This window comes from Diadema setosum, chromosome 8, assembly GCF_964275005.1.
Source record: "Diadema setosum chromosome 8, eeDiaSeto1, whole genome shotgun sequence".
NCBI classification, from domain to species: Eukaryota; Metazoa; Echinodermata; class Echinoidea; order Diadematoida; family Diadematidae; genus Diadema; species Diadema setosum.
The window spans coordinates 30,612,210-30,633,531 of NC_092692.1; the positions used below are offsets into that span (position 1 = coordinate 30,612,210).

Genomic DNA, 21,322 nt, shown 5'->3' on the forward strand with positions numbered 1-21,322 from the left:
TGTTCGCACTCTGACCAAAAAACAAAATTAGTTTAAAAAAAAAAATCACTTTTTATTTGAAAATCTCGTCACTGAGTACTCCTCTCTTGCTTTTGTATCTTCGCTGACATTTATTTCTCCTCAAAATTGAATCAGATATAACGGTGTTAAGACTATTTGTCCACAGAAGTGGCGTGTGACAGCTACAACAGTTTAAGCCGCAATTCTTGAAATATGCATAGGTATGTGCGTCTCGTCGTAGGCCTCGCCTCGCCTCTTCTCGGCATTCCGGGCAACATTTTGATTTTCGTCGTCTTTTCCCGCCGACGACCAAAGAATGTCACCGACGTCGGCATCATGGCTCTCGCCGTCAACGACCTCATTTCGTCCTCTTTCAATTTTGTGAAAGTGTTCATGTCATTTTTCGGCGACGACGACGTCCGGTGCATCATCGAGATCGTCAGCCTTCGCTCGGGCATCCTCACAGCGGCGTTCCTCACGACCTCGATAGCCGTGTACCGTGCCAAAGCCATTATCACGCCGTTCTCTCGCCCGTTCAGTCTTGAATTCGCCATGTGGTTGTCCCTGTTCTGCTTCTTAGCGGCCTTCGTGTTCAACTCCCCCTTCATCTTTCTCACCCGAGCTCGGCTTGTAGGGGGTATCGCCATGTGCGACTCGTTTGGCGACGTCGCCTGGGCGAGATCAGCGTACTCGTGGTTGCAGAGCGTTGTCTTCTCCAGTTCGTCCCTCGTCGCCGGGATGCTTTACTCGAAAATCTTTAAGGTCATACGCGAACAGCAAGTCGTGCGAAGTCGGCTCACAAACGGCCTTCGTATGAAGAGAGCGTGTCCCTCTATCAGTAAGGAGTTGTCATCGGCAGTGACGTCGAATTCACAGATCCCACCTGTAGTAGATATTGCTGTTGAGGCGACTTTATCCTCGACTCTTGTAGATAACCATGCCCATGCTGTCCCCACCAATAACAGCAATTTCGGCGCAGAATCTCAAGAAGGTCGGTGTACATTTCTTAACAAACAATACAACAAACTTACTAACTAAGTAACTAACTAACTAGATAACCAACCAACTAACTAAACTAACTAAAACTTCTATATTAATACTAAGTAGTTGCATTGGAGGAGGGATAAATTTCCTTGGTACCGTACATATTCCTTTCACAAATGAAATTCTTTGCTTGTATTTTCACTGTCTTATGGCAGTAGTGAAATCAGAACGTAGAACACAATTCATGAAGTTTGTTTGTTTGTTTTGTTTGATAGATACTTTATTTTCTGCAAATCAATATACATCAGTTACATAATCATAGACATGTGGGAAATATACAAAGTAAATTTGAAACAGAGTTATTTGACTTGCATACACAACGATATAAAAGGAAATTAACGATACAATAAAGTATGCATGTCTATACAGCAGGGATTACAATAACAATTGTAGTTAAGAAGTGATTATGCGGAGGGCCGCCATTGTAAGCATTGCTTGAAAAGACGGCCGGCCCGAGGAAAAGGTAGAGACGTACTAGATTTGTAACAATACAAATTCTGCTGCGAAGATAGCAGGGGAAAATAAACTCTGATGGGTGATGGTGGTGAATGTGCGTGCAAGTGCTTGAAAGTGCACAAGGGCAGATAGGCTGGAATTTAGAATAATAGAATTGGTTTGCTGGAAGAGGGAACGATATGCGATTTTGCTATCGGGAGACCAACATTAGTCGTATAAATTAGTTGTTTTTAGTTCGTATTTGAAGTATACTGTAATAAAATGTGTTTCTTTAGGTTTGCTTTGAATGAAAACAAGGAGTTAACAACAATACAACAAGTTACAGGACCGGCGTAAGTATTTTTCTTTCAGGGAGACACATTTTGTGTCAAAACTCATCATAAGAGTTTAGTATTTAATATTGAAGCTTCTGTTTATTTTTAGATTCGTCATTGGTTTTTATTCGTTACTAGTAATTTGTTGTAATAGGTTTCTCGAGGTTCTCAGGCAATTTCAAAGCTGTCCTTTTAGTGATATAAAAGGTCTTCTTCACACACACACACACAAACACACAAACACTCCCCCACCCCCATCCCCCCCCCCCAAAATCTCTTCGTAAAATATCGAAAGAAGAAGGAAGTTGCTTTTGATGTTGCTGTTTTCATTTATGTGGCAATTGTGTATTTTTAGTGTTTTATAAGCAGCTGTTAGAATTAAATGATCATAAAACACTCAATGACTAAAATTTGATTTATCAGGGAATAGGAAGACAGTAATACTCCCATAAATCTATTTATGACTGTAGCACTACCTTTCCACGAACTATCAAGAGTGAAAATGATTATTGTCGCAAGTAGGCTACTTTCCGTGAATTAGATATGTTGAATGTGCAAAATATGTTTAATAATACAATAATATATGATAATATATATAACAATTATGATGTGGGCAGGCTGTTCCTTTTGCGATGAGGCAGAATTATTCACAGAACAAACGTTCGAATTTGTTTACTTTCAGGCCCCTATGTTACCTCTACGCCTGTTGTCCATGTCAAGACCATCCAGCAGTCACCGGCCAACAAGAGTATCAGAGTTAGCGAGGCAAAAGATGGTCAGCCGACATCGTCGACCAGGATGAAGGTCAACTCTGGCGCGGATGAGCGTCGCACGACGGCTATGCTGGTCATCGTCAGTTTCGTTTTCTTCGTCACCTGGCTGCCCAGTGTGGCTTTTGACATGATCGGCGCGAACAAGGTAATCCTTAAACTTGTTGATTACAACATCAGAAATCTCAGAGAAAAATCAGGAGTGGTTAAAAGGATGGCATAGTTAGGGTGACATGGGCTTCAGGTTTTCAGCTTTTTTTTTTCTGAGATAATGAGTAACATCTTATGAAAAAAATTGTATGCAAGAGCATAAAAGTCTAAAGAGGAAGTCAAAGTTTGTTTTTATGAAAATTAGCTTTGAAATGGCTGAGATAACGAAAAACAAAGAGGTCCCAATAAAAGGTGGGGCTCCACCTTTTACTAGGATCGCTTTGTTTGACTGTGTTTTGGATATTTCAGCCATATCAAGACCGATTCATTCATTTTCATTGATTGATTCACTTTTTTTTCATTTCCAACAGAAACATATAGATATATTACAGAAATTGAATACATTAGATTTCATCACAATACAAAATAAAGGATAAGTTTATCAAAAAAAAAATGTAAGTATACGGAAATGTTGGAAATGGGGAGGAATGCTAAGAAGCAGTGCTTGTAGGGTGTATCCCGCCCCCCACAAGTAATACGAGAAATTATATGATCGATTGACTGATATACATAAAAAGTGGAAGAAACAAAGAAACTAAAACAAAAAGACCTATAACTAACCTACCTAATCCGAAACAAAAACCCTGAACAATCCCTACACTAATTCGCTGTCATGCCGGAAGAGAGAGGAAAGAAAGAGAGACAGACAGAGAGAGAGAGAGAGAGAGAGAGAGAGTGTGTGTGTGTGTGTGGGTGGGTGTGTGTGTGTGTGAGAAACTTATTACGTGGAGTGAAGATAAAAGACAAAAAAGATAGAAGACTATGACAAAGACGAGAGGTAATGGATGGATGGAGCCGCTTAGACGTGATTTTAACAGAATATAAAGTTGATTTTCCAATTCTTCGCAACCATGAAAGGATCAACACAATTTTACGATTTCACGAAGTTGATATACAAAAATATTGATTTTCATAAGATGAGCTTTGAATTCCTTTTAGGACTGCATGTCCTTAATATTTCATAAGTGGTTTTTAATTATCTCGCAAAAAGTCTGAATCTGAGTCCCCCATCTTAACCGAAACAATACCATCCCTTTATTTCATTTCAGCCGTGGATGGTTCTTTTGTGTAGCAAAGCAGAATCACCGCGCAAATTCAGACATTCTTTCCAATCATTTAACGGAGATATCTTTCTGATGTGAGCAGATGTTCTATAATGGAACCACTTAAGATTCAAAGTTGGTCTAATTCGTGGTTCAACTTACAAAAGTGATTTTACGTTCTCTCCTTTAATATCATTCTCTTTTCTTCCCTTCTCTTCTCTTGTGTCTTCCCTTATCTTCTCTTCTCTTCACTATCCCTCCCTCCCTCCCCACCCTCTCCCTCTCTGTCTGTCTGTCTGTCTGTCTCTCTTTCTGTGTCTTCACTCTATCTTGAAAATTCTTTCCTTTTCTTTTCTTCCCTTAGCAAGGATATCTGTTTCAATCACGGACATTAATAAAATTCATTAATAAAAAGGACAAGTCCACCTTCATATACACGGTATACATGTGGATTGAGTGAAGGCAACAATATTAGTAAATCGGACAATCTGTTCAAAAGTTGTGAATTTTTAAAGTACAACAGGGATGATCTGCACAGTCACTGTTGGATAAGAAGACTACTACAGTGTATATCACATGTGTACAACGATATAAGGAAAATAAAAAAGAATTTCACAAAACTTTACCTTTTGAATAAAGTGCACATCTTTTCGACTTGTCACTGACGTATGTTATGGGTAATATTATTCCCCCTGCCTTCTGAAAGAGAGAAATCGAGAATTCTTTTGTTATGCGAGAAAAGTGAAAATATGTTGAATTTTCATTATTCTTTCTTTATATCGTAGTACACATGTGACATCACAAGCTATAGTAGTCTTCTCATCTTAACAAATGAGGGCTGGCCATCATGTCCTCTGCCTATGATGCAGTTAAATAATCTGAGCACAACGTTAAAGCAATACAAAACAGACATAAATGAGGGGATAAATCTACGGAAAGATAGGAATTATATGATTAATCTGCTATATGCAGATGTTGAGGATTTCGAAAGATTCAACAAATTGCGATATTTTGAATTCGTTGGAAAATCTCGAAGTTACCACGTTGAATGTTTGTAGATATAGATTATTATTATGTATTATGTGCTATTAGTTACTTTCTTTCTCTTTACGTTATTGTTGCACAAAAATTACAAGCAACGAAAAGTAATAGACGAGATATGAAACTCGTCACCGTGAGGACGAGTTAGGTGATACGCTGGGGTCATCAGATGTCGGTCATCTGTGATCGACAAAGAAAAGAATGTGATATAGCACCTTGAAGTTCTATTGAGATGTCTAGTTGAACTTTTTTTGGACCTACATTATTCAGATCACATTTTTTTTTTCTGTCACACAAACTAAGTGGAAATTCTGTGCGTGTGCGACTAAGTCAATTTACAGGCTTTTGAGTACATACAGTGTATTCACCCAGTGATCCTCGACACGAACAAATTAAACATGACAATTAAGTGTTTTAATAACCATCTTGGTATTATCATTGGCCTTTTAAAACATCACCTTTGACACTTATTCACATAACCAATATGATGCCCTCTAATCTTGTTACCATAATTGGTCAGTTCAGAGAGCTTTTACAGCTATATACAAGCCTGTGAGATTTACCAGCAGTAAAAGCAATGAAGCCTCCCATACAAAACAAAGGCATATAGAGCAAGTGTGTCTGTTTACATGAGAATGTGATTTTTACCTGGACGAATATCAAATGGCATTACCTCAATTGAAGAAAAAAGGGCAAAAGAAAAACTGAAGAGTTTGTTCCCAAAAAACCGATAAGTCCATTTTTGACGACTTTGAAGTACGGTCTCTGTCATAGAGTACAAAATAATACCTTATATTGGTCACTACATAATAAAGGTACATTTTTGAAGTAGTGGTCAGAAGAAGTAAAAACTTTATTATCCACCTTATTTTTCTTTATCTTTAATCGCAAATATCTCCATTTGGCAAATATGGACTTATCGGTTTTTGCAAACAAACTCTTCAACTATTCTTGCTTATCATCCTATAAGTTTATTTTAAAATTTCACGTGCCAAAACGTACGGCTCCTGCGAAAGAGGCGGCGTCTTTAACCATGTAACTGTAGGTCTCCTCCAACCAAGATTAGTGAACGTAAGCTAATACGTTAATGATAAGTCATTTGGTGATCCCACGTGATAGACACACATTTAAAGGGGACAATTAGAAGTGGAAGGAGTGCTTAATCGTCTCATTAATTCCTAATCAATGACACCCGTACATACAGGCATACCATAATTTCGCATCTAACATCAATGGTATAGGACTCATGCACCATTACTTGTATAGTGCATAAACTTTGCTTTTTAAGCTTTGAGTAAAACGTGTCGTAACATAATTCTGTAAGTCCATCAGCAGTGATTAACATAGTAAAGAAGACAGATATATCAAATTGAACGCCTAGAACCTAACCAGGGGGATTATAGCATTATACTCGATTCTTTACTTCCCAGATGCCAACAACACGCATCACCCATGGCTACGAATAGAGAAGCAGCCATGGTGAAAATAAAGATTTGCTTTTTTATAGGCAGAATGACACACAACCCCTTCAAACACACTGTACTTGGCTGTGTGTGTCATGAAAGAGCTCTTAACTGATACTAAACAGTGTATACATTCCACTCATGTGGCACGAGATACCTCTATAGCAACAGATAGCCAGTCTACAACTCCGATAGACGAGCAATAACCTGAAATTTCAAAGAGATGAGCGAGACGCTATACACCTGGAATAGAGTTAATTAATTCAGTTTTCATTCCAAATACTCAAGTTGGATTATGTTAGTAGAAACATTCACATCTGCAGTATAACTTGAACAAAAGTAGAGGAAAGGGAAAAAAGAAGTGGGAAGAGGAAAACTGCGCAACTGCAATTTATATCCTTGCATGATACAAGTGAAGGAAATGTTTCAGATGTCATAGCATAGTCTTAAGCATAGACTGACAAATAGGCAATGTCTAATTTAAAAACCATCAACTTAATGTCAGAGAAGAAACTAACTTACAATTAAAAATGCAGTAAACCGTAGCGTAAATCGCTGGTCTACCACTCTGCAAAGGAACATCCACAAAAACACACGCACAACACACACAGACACACACAGACACACACAGACACACACACACACACATGTTAAGGGAAAGAAACAACTTTAGATATAACCATTTTTTTATAAAAGGAAAAGAAAAAGGAAAAATGTTCGCATCAGGATATCAAACGTGTCCGCAAGAACACGCATGGTATTGATGATTGTCTCATTGATTTAAAAGCAATGATTCCTTTACCACCACCACCATTACCACGCAACAATGACGTCTCTGAAATCAATGGCAGCACTCATGCACATGTGATTTCATGGTGCATTAACTTCCGTTTTCCTAAACTACCAGTCGAACGTGCCATATCATAATATTGTGTATTTCGATCAATAGTGATTGACTTTAAAGAAGAAATTATAATGTATCAAATTGAATGCTTACCTCATTACTCAGGGTGATTCCAGTTTGATACTGATCTGTTCTACTGCCCCAGATGCCAACAATACATAATTATCACCTACGGATACTGATGAAAGAGCCATGACGAAAATAAAGGACATAGAACCCCTTCATACGCACCAAACTTGGCATATTGTAGCACGAAATACCTCGTACTGAAGCAATATAGAGCCCATTCCTTTCCTACCTGTCTACAACTCCGTTATTAGGTCAAACAATAACAACTTGGAATTTCAAAGAGATGAGCGAGACGCCATACACCTGGACTATAGAGTTCAGTAATTCAGTACCGATTCCTGCTAGTTATGTAAACGTCCACATTCCTACCTATCCTGTTACATCATATTACAGTACAGTATGTGTGTCTTTACATGACAATGAGGTTTATACCTGGACGAAATATGGTGCTATATATATTGTAACTACTTACTGACCCATTTTAAGGGCTCTGCTGCTTGAGTTTCTATGTTCAGCTAAATGAATTGTTATTTGGCGATAATCAAAAATTCCCATGAGCAATAGAAACACTCTAACCTCTGATACAAAACAAGGGAAATTGCGTGTTTATGTTCGTGGGATGTGTATACTTGATGAAATAGTAAAATAAATGACATCGGAGTGAAGCTGAACTGCCTAAGAAAAAGGAAAAATAATGAATGCCCTTACAGCGACAAGCCTGTGAAATTTTCCAGCGGTAAAAGCGATGAAGCGTCCAATATGAAACAAAAACAAGTAGAGTGTGTGTTTGTTTACATGACAATGTGAATTGTACCTGGACGAAAGCGGTATTACCTCTATTAAAATAAAGAAAGAGACATTGCTTCTAACCACGTAACTAAACGGTAAGTCTCCTCGAACCAAGATTGTGGAACACAAGCTTCCACGTGAAAGATGAATCATGACGATCAGCCGTGACAGACACATCTTCAAAGGGGATAATTAGAAGTGGAAGGAGTGCCAAGCATATTGTCTCAGCAATTCCAAAGCAATGTCACCCTTACATTTAGGCACAGGGACGGATCCAGGAATTCCGTAAAGAGGGGGCGCGTTTACAAAATTAAAGGGGGGGGGGTACGCACGCACCCCTCCCCCATTTTTTCCTTTTTATTTCTTTTGTTTCAACAAAAAAATAAAGGGGGGGGGGGGCGTGCGCCGGTTGCGGTCTTCCCTGGATCAGCCCATGAGGCATACCATAATTTCGCCTCTGAAATCAATGGTATTAATCATGCACCATTGCTTCATATTCCATAAACTTTGCTTTACAAACTTTCAGTGAGACGTTTCAAAAATAATTCTGTAACTCCGTTTGCAGTGATTGACTACATAAAGAAAGATATATCAAATTGAACGCTTAGCACGTATAACCCAGGGAGATTTTAGCCTGATAATAAATTATTCTGTTCTTCACTGGCCAGATGCTAACAACACTCATCACCTACGGCTACGTATAGAGAAACAGCCATGCTGAAAATAAAAGTTTTGCCTTTTCTTTGGCAGAAAGACACACAACCCCTTCAAACACACTATAATATTGGCAGGGAGTGACAAGAAAAAGTTCATTACTAATACTAAGCAGCATATGCATTCCACTCATATGGCGCGAGATACCTCTATAGCAACATAAAGCCTGTCTACAACTCCGTTGGTCGAACAATGACAACCTAAAATTTCAAAGAGATGAGCGAGACGCTATACACCTGGCCTAGAGTTAATTAATTCAATTTTCATTCCTACTTCAAGTTGGATTATGCTAATGTTATCATTCCCATCTGCAGTATAACAAAAACAAACGGAGTGAAAAGATATAAAAAAGTAAAAGATATAAGTATTTTGTTTCGTGCTCTTATGGGGTTCGAACCCGTACGTGTGCAACCTCACGTCTCTGGTGACGTCGCCTTTATACTCTCGGCCATGTACGTCTTGACGAGAAAATATGAGGAACGTAAGCTTATATGTGAAAGATGATTCAAGAATCGTTTGGTCCACATTCCATTCTCATTTTCAGTTTTTAGCTGCAAAATTATCAACCTGATGAGGAGATTTGAAAAAAATAAAATGCATGATTACTGCAGCTTATTGTCCCAGTTACCACATACTTAAGTTACAGAGGAAATGGAGCAAAATCAGCTGAGATAAAGGTGCTTAAACGTTGTCAATTCAATGCATGGTTTAAAAGAATCACCTCCCATAGACATAACACGTCAACTTGTCTGATTTTGAGTCTTTAATCCTTTAATCACAATTTGAAGTATAATGGTAAGTCTTCTCGAACTAAGAGTGTGGAACGTAAGCTTATAGAAAGATGAATCATGACGATCACCCGTGACCGACACATCTTCAAAGGGATCAGTTATTAGAAGTGGAAGCCCTCGTGCCAAGCATATTGTCTCAGCAATTATAAAGTAATGATACCCTTACATTTAGGCATACCATAATTTCCCTCTGAAATCAATGGTATTATTCATGTACAATTGCTTGCCTTGTCCATAAACTTTGCTTTACAAACTTTCAGTGAAACGTGTCATAACATAATTCTGTAACTCCATTAGCAGTGATTGACTACATAAATAAAGATTATATCAAATTGAACGCTTAGCGCGTATAACTAAGGGGGATTTTAGCCTGATGCTCTGTTCTTCACTGCTCAGATACCAACAACACTCATCACCTCCGGCTACGTATAGAGAAACAGCCATGACGAAAATGAAAGTTTTTCCTTTTCTTTGGCAGACAAACGACAACTTTAAATACACTATAATTGACATGGAGGGACATGAAAAAGTTCATTACTACTACTAAGCAGTGATGCATGCCTTCTACTCATGTGGCACAAGATACCTCTATAGCAACATAAAACCTGTCTACAACTCCGTTATTGGGTCAAACAATAACAACGTGGAATTTCAAAGAGATGACCAAGACGCCATACCTGGCCTAGAGTTAATTCATTCAGTTGCCATTCCTGCTCCAGTTGAGTTATGTAAATTATTTTCCGACCTGTCGTGTGACAGTGTATTCAACACAGGAACAAACGTAGAGAAAAGGAAAGGTGGCAAGCGGGGCACTGTACCAAGGGCAATTTAAACAATACGTATGATAAATGAAGCAAATCCGACCTCCAGCCTCCGACAAAAAAAAAAAGGGAACTTGAGTGACTGTGTGTCGTGGGGTAGTATACTTGATAAGATAATACGATAAATGACATCGATCGCAATAAAGCTGAACTGCCAAAAGAAAAACAAAGAAAGAGAGAGAGAAAAAAAATGATAGCGTCCTGCGGGTCTCGAACATCTCGTCCTAAGGTAGTGCATAATGACCATGCAGCGCGTTAAGCGACTATAAAGCCACACGGCTGTCCCAAAGATTGGATGTGAAATTATATCTTTATACCATTTACAACATGAAAAAGTTCATTACTACTACTAAACAGTGATGCCTTCCACTCATGTGGCACAAGATACCTCTATAGCAACATAAAACCTGTCTACAACTTCGTTATTGGCTCAAACATTAACAACCTGGAATTACAAGACGCCATACACCTGGACTAGAGTTAATCAATTCAGCTCCCATTCCTGCTAGTTATTTAAACGTACATGTTCCTACCTATCCTGTTACAGTATAACAATAACCAATGAAGAGAAAAGGAAAGAGCAAACGAAATGTGGCAAGCGGGACACTGTAACAAGGGGCAATTTACAACATTAAGTGTGACAAAATTAATGAAGCAAACCCAAACTCCAAACTCCAGTACAAAACAAGGGAATTAGAGCAGCCGTGTTCACGGGTTACGTACACTTGATGAAATAATACGAAAAATGACATCGGAGTAAAGCTGAACTGCCGAAAAAAAAAGAGAGAAAAAGAAAGAACGGAAAAAAGTCCTGCGGGAGTCGAACTTCTCACCTTCCGGTAAGGCGTTATGAACACCCAGCGCGCTTAAGGCCCGGTCCCACTGCACTTACGGATGCAAAGAGGATGTAAAGCGTACAAAAAATCTTGCCATCCGTTGGAAAACGCTACGAATCCGCTGTGTACCCATCGCATACGTGTTTCATCCGCTCTATCCATCGAGCATCCGTCCACTGTGATTTCATCCGCGCAAAAAGTTTTAAGCTGCTTAAAACTTTTAGAACGGATGAACTTTCCGCTGTGTACGATGTAAATCCGCGACATACGAGCAACAAACGTTGTATGTTCGTGCGGCATCCCTTAAACGTCCGCTGCATCCTCTCTGCATCCTCTGGGCATCCTCGCAACTCACATCCGCTGCAGCTAAAAACGGAAAGAGGGAGGAAAGATATGGTACGTGGAACGTCTTTACATCGTTAATAGCACGTTAATAGAAAGGATGTAAGCGTATGCATCTCGTATATAAAGCATTTCGAAAGCATCCCCTCTGCATCCGCTCTGCATCCGCTCTGCATCCACTCTGCATCCGCTTTTTCTGCTATGCGTCCGTTTCGCAATTATCTCCGGTAACCCCTTCGAAGCTGTCATCCCCTTCCATCCGCTTTCATCCGCTAGGCTTCCGATGAACATCCGTTTAACATCCCCGCTACATACTACCCACGTCCGTTCTATTTCCGTTCTGTTACCGCCAATTTTCGCCAATTTTGTCAATTTCTGGAGCGGATGAAAGCGGATGAAGCCATCCCCGAAATTTTGCTCGTCCGCTGTGTCCTTTCTGCATACGCTTTGTGTCCGTCGGCCAGTGGGACCGGGCCTTAAGCGATATTGCCACACGGCTGTCCTGAAGATTGAGTGCGAAACCTAAGTCTAAATGCTATCGTGAATGTGTTGACTTGTGATGGCGCTATTCAACTTCTCACAAGTGGCAGCGTGGATTCGATAAATATACAGTTGCAAAGAAAAATTGGGAATCGTTTTGTACTGATTGCATTCTCATTTTCAGTTTTAAACTACAAAATTATCAACCTGATGAGGAGATTTGAAAACATAAAATGCATGATTACTAAAGCTTATTGTCTCAGCTACAACATACGTATGTTTCAGAGGAAATGGAGCAAAATCAGATGAGGTAAAGGTGCTTAAACGTTGTCAAGTCAATGCATGGTTTTAAAAAAAATCACCTCCCATAGACATAACACGTAAACTTGTCTGATTTTGAGTCTTTACCTTTAATCACAATTTCTAGTATGATGACGTCATCATATTTCAAAACCATTACATGGACTTGAGAGGCAAATGTTCAAAGTACAACATATCTGAACTTGGGATAATATTGAGCTTAAACAACAGAGATACGAGCAAATGAATGTCAGAAACAGTACCTCAAAAAAAATCAATTCCACTTTTTTTATTTAAAATGACGATATGATGACGTCATCGCGTTTTCCTGGCAATATTGATACTTGGAATGTTATTTACAATTTATATACTTTTGTAATATGCAATAGAAATATAGGGTCAACGGACGATTTAAAGAGCTATGGCGAAATAAACAAAGACATGTTTTTTCACTATATTTGCAGAAAGACGCGCACGCGGAATTTCAACTTTGACGCCAGTGCATTCCTTTGTTATAGGTCGAAATCGATCGGAAATCAATGGATATTGTTACTCAAAGTATCAGGAATCCAAATCAGTCAAAAAATTGCATTTTCATGTTGCTTATGGGCTCTGCGCGCGAAATTGCGCGGACGGACGCGCACGCGAGAAAATGTTTGAAACGCTTAAAATTGTCTGAAACTTCGAGATTTCCCATTGGGAAGTCGTTTTGAGCCTTTTAAAATTTTGACGCGCGCTTACGCGCACGTAATGATGACCTGTGTAACTAGCGTTAAAAAGTAAGATAAAGCGTGACCTGAACTTCATGTCCACCGAAAATGATATAGAAATGACATCTAGTTATGAAGTTATGATCGATCATGTGACAAGGTCCGAAAATCACAAAATGGCGCCTAGATGACGTCATAGATATGTTACTGTCATGAAAACCTTATTGTGGCTAGATTTTGTCATGAGACATGTTGACTGAAAATGTCATGTTATTTCGTAATGTCATTCTTGAGATATTGACGACACAAAATTGTCCAGAAAGAAAGAAGAATAAAAAAAAACGAGATATGAAACTCGTCACACTGAAGACGAGTTAGGTGATACGCTTGGGGTCATCAGATGTCGGTCATCCGTGATCGACAAAGAACAGAATGTAATATAGCACCTTGAAGTTATAATGAGATACTTAGTTGAACTTTTTTGGGGGCCTACATTTACTATTCAGATCACATTTGTTTTTCTGTCACACAAACTATGTGGAAATTCTGTGCGTGTACGACTAAGTCGATTTACGGACGTTTTGAGTACGTACAGTGGATAAACTTAGACCCTGTTTACGGTGCGGAGCTGGGCCGAGCCGCGGCCGAGCCGCGGCCGCGGCCAACCTCAATTGCGCGGCCGAGCCCCGCAATTTAGTCCATTTACACTGCCGGGCTCGGCCGCGCTTTTGATTCAAACCTTTCAATATTTTGTCGTAGTGGCGCTCTACTTGTAAACAAACGCAATTTGGTATTGTCTGGTTTTCAGATCCTTTGGCAACTGAATTCCGTGGCGACGAAGTCGCCGTTCGGGCAAAGGCCTTTGCCGAAGGAGAAAATCCTTTGCAGGACAAAACCACCTTAAACTATACTAGTTTTCGACGTTGAAGTGGTTAATATCCTGAATAGCGAAATAGTACAGGCGAGTGTTTGGAAGCCACAATAAAATTGGCCGCGCATTTAGCCCAGTTTGCGTTTACACTGAGAAAAAGGCCGGGCGCGACAGCGGCTCAGCCGCGGCCGAGACCACATTAGCGTGGCCTAATGCGAGGCCATTTTGGCCCCGCATTTGGCCTTTTGCGCGTTTACACCGAAATGAAGGCGGTCTCGGCGCGGCCGAGCCGCGGCCGAACCTCGCACTGTAAACGGGATCCAAGTGATCCTCGGCACGTACAAATAAAACATGACAATTAAGTGTTTATAACCATCCTGGCTTTAACAGTGGCCTTTTAAAATATGACCTTTGACCATTATTTACATAACCAATATGACTCCCTCTAATCTTGCTATCATAGTGATCAGTTCCAAGAGCTCTTACAGCTATATACAAGCCTGTGAGATTTACAAGCAGTAAATCCAATGAAGCCTCCGATACAAAACAAGGGATATAGAGCAAGTGAGTCTGTTTACATGAGAATGTGATTTATACCTGGACGAAAGTGATATCTCAATTAAAGAGAAAAGGGCAAAAGAAAAACGGGCCAAACGTACGGCTCCAGCGAAAGAGACATCGCCTTTAACCATGTAACTATAGGTCTCCTCCAACTAAGAATACACTTCGAACGTAAGCTTATACGTGAATGATAATTTATGACGATCTCACATGATCGACACACATTCATAGGGGACAGTTAGAAGTGGAAGGTGTGCTTAATCGTTTCATTAATTCCTAATCAATGACAATCCTACTATAGGCATGTCATAATTTCTCATCTAAAATCAATGGCCTATAGGACTCATGCACCATTACTTGTATCGTGCATATACTTTGTTTTTTAAGCTTTGAGTGAAACGTGTCATAACATAATTCTGTAATTCCATCAGCAGTGATTGACATAATAAAGAAGAAAGATATATCACCGTATTGAACGCTTAGAACCTAACCGGGGGAGGGGGGTATTATAGCATAATACTCTGTTCTTTACTGGCCAGATGCCAACAACACCCATCACCCACGGCTACGCATAGAGAAACAGCCATGGCGAAAATAAAACTTTGCTATTTCATAGGCACAATGACACAAAACCCCATCAAACACACTTTTATTGGCAGGGATGGACATGAAAAAGTTCATTACTAATACTAAACAGCGTATGCATTCCATTCATGTGGAGCGAGATACCTCTATAGCAACATAAAGCCTGTCTTCAACTCCGTTGATCGAACAATGACAACCTGAAATTTCAAAGAGATGAGCGAGACGCTATATACACCTGGCCTAGAGTTAATTTATTCAGTTCTCATTCCTACTTCAAGTTGGGCTATGTCATTGTAATCATTCCCATCTGCAGTATAACAAAACCAAAATGAGGGAAAAGGGGAGAGAAAAACGAGAGGTGGCAAAAGAAAAAATGCATGCACAACTGCAATCCACATCATTGCGTGTGACAAGTGAAGCAAATGTATTAGTTGTTATAGCAGTGTTTTATGAGCATAAACAGGCAAATTGCTTTATAGACAGACAATGTCAAATTTAAAAACAATCAATTTAATGTCAGAGAATATGGTAAACAAGATGCATTGAAACTGTAACTAAATCGCTGCTCTTTTACTCGGTCACGGAACGTCCAACTTTATATCCAACAAAAAAAAAATGTTAGGGGAAAGAAACAAATTTAGATATAACATTCTTAAATTAAAAACAAGGAAAAGAAAATGTCCACGTCAGGATTAAAAAAAAAAAAAACTCCGCACGAACATGCATTATATTCTAGATGGGAATACGGTCTTGATGCAAAGGTCCAATGATTGTCTCATTACTTTAAAAGCAATCTATGGTTCCCTTACCATCACCAGTACCACACCACAACGACGTCTCTAAAATCAATGGTAGCACATTTATCATTGCATCGTGCATTAACTCCCTTTTCCTTAACTACAAATAGAACGTGTCATATTATTGTGTATTTCGATCAGTAGTGACTGACTTTGAAGAAGAAAGATAATGCAAAAAATTGAACGCTTACCACATTACTTATAGGGCTATTCCAGTTTGGTACTGATCTGTTCTATTCTTCCAAATGCCAACAACATATGTCACCTATGGCTAAACTAGTGAAACAGCCATGACGAAAATAAACGACAGAGAACCCCGTCATAATCACTACGCTTGGAAAGGTGTTGCCCAAAATTCCTCATTATGAAGCAATATCAAGTCACTTCCTTCCCTGCCTGTCTTTAACTCCGTTATTTGGTCAAACAATAACAACCTGGAATTCCAAAGAGATCAGCGAGACGCCATGCACCTGGACTAGAGTTAATTAATTCAGTTCCCATTCCTGTTAGTTATGTAAACGTACACGTTCCTAAATATCCTGCTACAGTATAACAAGAACAAATGAAGAGAAAAGGAAAGAGAAAACGAATGGTGGCAAGCGGGGCACTGTTTCAAGGGGCAATTTACAACATTACGTGTGACAAAATTAATGAAGCAAACCCAACCTCCAAACTCCAATACAAAACAAGGGAAATAGAGTAGCTGTGTTCATGACATCAGTGTGAAGCTGAACTGCTGAAAAAAAAGAAAAAAGAAATAAAAGGAAAAAGTCCTGCGGGACTCGATTAACTTCTCTCCTTCCGGTCGGGCATTATAAACACGCAGCGTGCTAAGCGATTCTGCCACACGGAAGATCCGAAGATCCTGTGCGAAACTTAAATCTATCTATGTATGCTATACACAACACAAATTTACATTGATATTCAGTTTTTTGGCGATATACGTAAAGTGACTGATAGCGCTATTCAACTTCCCACGGGTGGCCGCGAGGATTCGATCAATATACAGTTGCAAAGATAAATCGGGAATCGTTTCGACCAGATTCCATTCTCATTTTCAGTGATCGACAACGAAAATAATGTTAAGTTGCGACTTGAAGTAATATTGAGAAATATTCGTGAAGTCAAATTCTTTATACAGTCCTACATAAATCAGATGAAATTGTTTCTGTCATGCAACCAATTGAAAATTTCGTGTGGTGTCACCGTGTCCAAGTAAGTTGATTGGAAAGGATATGTGAATGAATATTTACCAATAGGTCTTCATATTGTAAAAAAAAAAAATCAAGCATGGCCATGCTGTCTTTTAAGAGTCATCTTCACTTTGTAATTTCAAGTCCAAGTTGCCAGTCAAAGCAATGTGGTCTCCAACACAAAACAAAGGGATATTGTGTGTGTGTGTGTGTGTGTGTGTGTGTGTGCCTGTGTGTGTGTACGTTTACATGAAAACGTGCTTTCTACATGGACGAAGGTGAATACTCCATAAAAAAAAAGATATACGTATTTTGTTTCGTGCTCTTATGGGGTTCGAACCCGTACGTGTGCAACCTCACGTCTCTTGTGACGTCGCCTTTATCCTCTCGGCCATGTACGTCTTGACGAGAAAATATGAGGAACGTAAGCTTATATGTGAAAGATGATTCAGGAATCGTTTGGTCCACATTCCATTCTCATTTTCAGTTTTTAGCTGCAAAATTATCAACCTGACGAGGAGATTTGAAAAAAATAAAATGCATGATCACTGCAGTTTATTGTCTCAGCTACCACATACATAAGTTTCAGAGGAAATGGAGCAAAATCAGCTGAGATAAAGGTGCTTAAACGTTGTCAAGTCAATGCATGGTTAAAAAAAATCACCTCCCATAGACATAACACGTCAACTTGTCTGATTTTGAGTCTTTACCTTTAATCACAATTTGAAGTATGATGGTAAGTCTTCTCGAACTAAGAGTGTGGAACGGAAGCTTCTACGTGAAAGATGAATCATGACGATCACCCGTGACCGACACATCTTCAAAGGGATCAGTTATTAGAAGTGGAAGCCCTCGTGCCAAGTTATTGTCTCAGCAATTCCAAAGCAATGATACCCTTACATTTAGGTATACCATAATTTCCCTCTGAAATCAATGGTATTATTCATGTACAATTGCTTGCCTTGTCCATAAACTTTGCTTTACAAACTTTCAGTGCAATGTGTCATAACATAATTCTGTAACTCCATTAGCAGTGATTGACTACATAAATAAAGATATATCAAATTGAACGCTTAGCGCGTATAACTAAGGGGGATTTTAGCCTGATGCTCTGTTGTTCACTGCTCAGATACCAACAACACTCATCACCTACGGCTACGTATAGAGAAACAGCCATGACGAAAATAAGTTTTTCCTTTTCTTTAGCAGATAGACACACAACCCCTTTAAACACACTATAATTGACATGGAGGGACAAGAAAAGGTTCATTACTACTACTAAACAGTGATGCCTTCTACTCATGTGGCACAAGATACCTCTATAGCAACATAAAACCTGTCTACAATTCCGTTCTTGGGTCAAACAATAACAACCTGGAATTTCAAAGAGATGAGCGAGACGCCATACACCTGGCCTAGAGTTAATCTATTCAGTTGCCATTCCTGCTCCAGTTGAGTTATGTAAATTATTTTCCGACCTGTCTTGTGCAGTGTAACATGAACAAACGTAGAGAAAAGGAAAGAGAAAACGAAAGGTGGCAAGCGGGGCACTGTATACCAAGGGCAATTTACAACATTACACGTATGATAAATGAAGCAAATCCAACCTCCAGCCTGCGACAAAAAAAAGGGGGGGGGGATTGAGTGACTGTGTGTTGTGGGGTAATGACATCGGAATGAAGCTGAACTGCCAAACGAAAAACAAAGAAAGAGAGAGAGAAAAAAATAATAGCGTCCTGCGGGTCTCGAAGGTAGTGCATAATGACCATGGAGCGCGCTAAGCGACTATATAGCCACACGGCTGTCCCGAAGATTGGATGTGAAATTCATATCTTTATATCATTTACAACATGAAAAGGTTCATTACTACTACTAAACAGTGATGCCTTCCATTTATGTGGCACAAGATACCTCTATAGCAACATAAAACCTGTCCACAACTTCGTTATTGGGTCAAACAATAACAACCTGGAATTTCAAAGAGATGAGCGAGACGCCATACACCTGGACTAGAGTTAATCAATTCAACTCCCATTCCTGCCAGTTATCTAAACGTACATGTTCCTACCTATCCTGTTACAATATAACAAGAGCCAATGAAGAGAAAAGGAAAGAGCAAACGAAAGGTGGCAAGCGGGACACTGTAACAAGGGGCAATTTACAACATTAAGTGTGACAAAATTAATGAAGCAAACCCAATGTCCAAACTCCAATACAAAACAAGGGAAATAGAGCAGCCGTGTTCACGGGTTACGTACACTTAATAAAATAATATGATAAATGACATCGGAGTAAAGCTGAATTGCCGAAAAAAAAAAAAAGAAAAAAACGGGAAAAATCCTGCGGGAGTCGAACTTCTCTCCTTCCGGTATGGCATTATGAACACCCAGCGCGCTAAGCGATTACGCCACACGGCTGTCCTGAAGACCGAGTGCGAAACTTAAATGTATAATAATACTGTCGTGACTGGTTGACTTGTGATGGCGCTATTCAACTTCTCACAAGTGGCAGCGTGGATTCGATCAATATACAGTTGCAAAGATAAATTGGGAATCGTTCTGTACAGATTGCATTCTCATTTTCAGTTTTAAACTACAAAATTATCAACCTAATGAGGAGATTTGAAAACATAAAATGCACGATTACTAAAACTTATTGTCTCAGCTACAACATACGTATGTTTCAGAGGAAATGGAGCAAAATCAGATGAGGTAAAGGTGCTTAAACGTTGTCAAGTCAATGCATGGTTTAAAAAAAAATCACCTCCCATAGACATAACACGTAAACTTGTCTGATTTTGAGTCTTTACCTTTAATCACAATTTCTAGTATGATGACGTCATTATATTTCAAAACCATCACATGGACTTGAGAGGCAAATGTTCAAAGTACAACATATCTGAATTTGGGATAATATTGAGCTTAAACAACAGAGATACGAGCAAATGAATGTCTGAAAGAGTACCTGAAAAAAATCAATTCCACTTTTTTTATTAAAAATGACGATATGATGACGTCATCGCGTGTTCCTGGCAATATTGATACTTGGAATGTTATTTACAATTCATATACTTTTGTAATATGCAATAGAAATATAGGGTCAACTGACGATTTAAAGAGCTATGGCGAAATAAACAAAGACATGTTTTTTCACTATATTTGCAGAAAGACGCGCACGCGGAATTTCAACTTTGACGCCAGTGCATTCCTTTGTTATAGGTCGAAATCGATCGGAAATCAATGGATATTGTTACTCCAAGTATAAGGAATCCAAATCAGTCAAAAAAATTGCATTTTCATGTTGCTTACGGGCTCTGCGCACGAAATTGCGCGGACGGACGCGCACGCGAGAAAATGTTTGAAACGCTTAAAATTGTCTGAAACTTCGAGATTTCCCATTGGGAAGTCGTTTTGAGTCTTTTAAAATTTTGACGCGCGCTTACGCGCGCGTAATGATGACCTGTGTAACTAGCGTTAAAAAGTAAGATAGAGCGTGACCTGAACTTCATGTCCACCGAAAATGATACAGAAATGACATCTAGTTATGAAGTTATGATCGATCACGTGACAAGGTCCGAAAATCACAAAATGGCGCCTAGATGACGTCATAGATATGTTACTGTCATGAAAACCTTATTGTGGCTAGATTTTGTCATGAGACATGTTGACTGAAAATGTCATGTCATTCCGGAATGTCATTATTGAGATATTGACGACACAAAATGTGGCAGAAAGAAAGAAGAATAAAAAACGAGACATGAAACTCGTCACTTTAAAGACGAGTTAGGTGATACGCTTTGGGTCATCAGATATCGGTCACCAGTGATTGACAACGAAACAATTAAATATAGCGACTTTAAGTTATATTTCTGCAATAATATTTTAGCAAAGTCGATTTTTTTGGACCTTCATTATTCAGATCATATTGTTAGTAACAATGCAAACCACATGGAAAGTCCTGTACGTGTGTCTGCGTGTGCAAGTAGGCCCAAGTAGATTAACAGGTTTTCTTAGTACAGTGTATCTCTACGATGACGAACAAATATAAACACGAACAAATTGAAACACGTCAATACAGTGTTCTAAAGATCGTCTTGACTTTAATAGTGGTCTTTTAAAAATATGAACTCTAGCCCTTATTTCCATAACCAAAACTGCTATATCGAATCTTGTCATTAATATGATCAGTTTGGAGAGCTCTTAAAGCTACAAGCCTGTA

At 39.1% G+C, this 21,322-nt stretch overlaps 1 protein-coding gene across 1 annotated transcript in view; it reads left to right on the forward strand.

Annotated features, from left to right (window-relative positions):
- Positions 1–213: 213 nt before the first annotated feature.
- The window catches only part of LOC140232197 (uncharacterized), a 74,797-nt gene continuing 53,688 nt past the window's right edge, over positions 214–21,322 (forward strand). Inside the window, exons 1-2 of the mRNA XM_072312334.1 lie at positions 214–991; positions 2,497–2,732. Of these exons, the coding sequence (XP_072168435.1) occupies positions 214–991; positions 2,497–2,732 (1,014 nt within the window). The remainder of the gene's footprint in view (positions 992–2,496; positions 2,733–21,322) is intronic.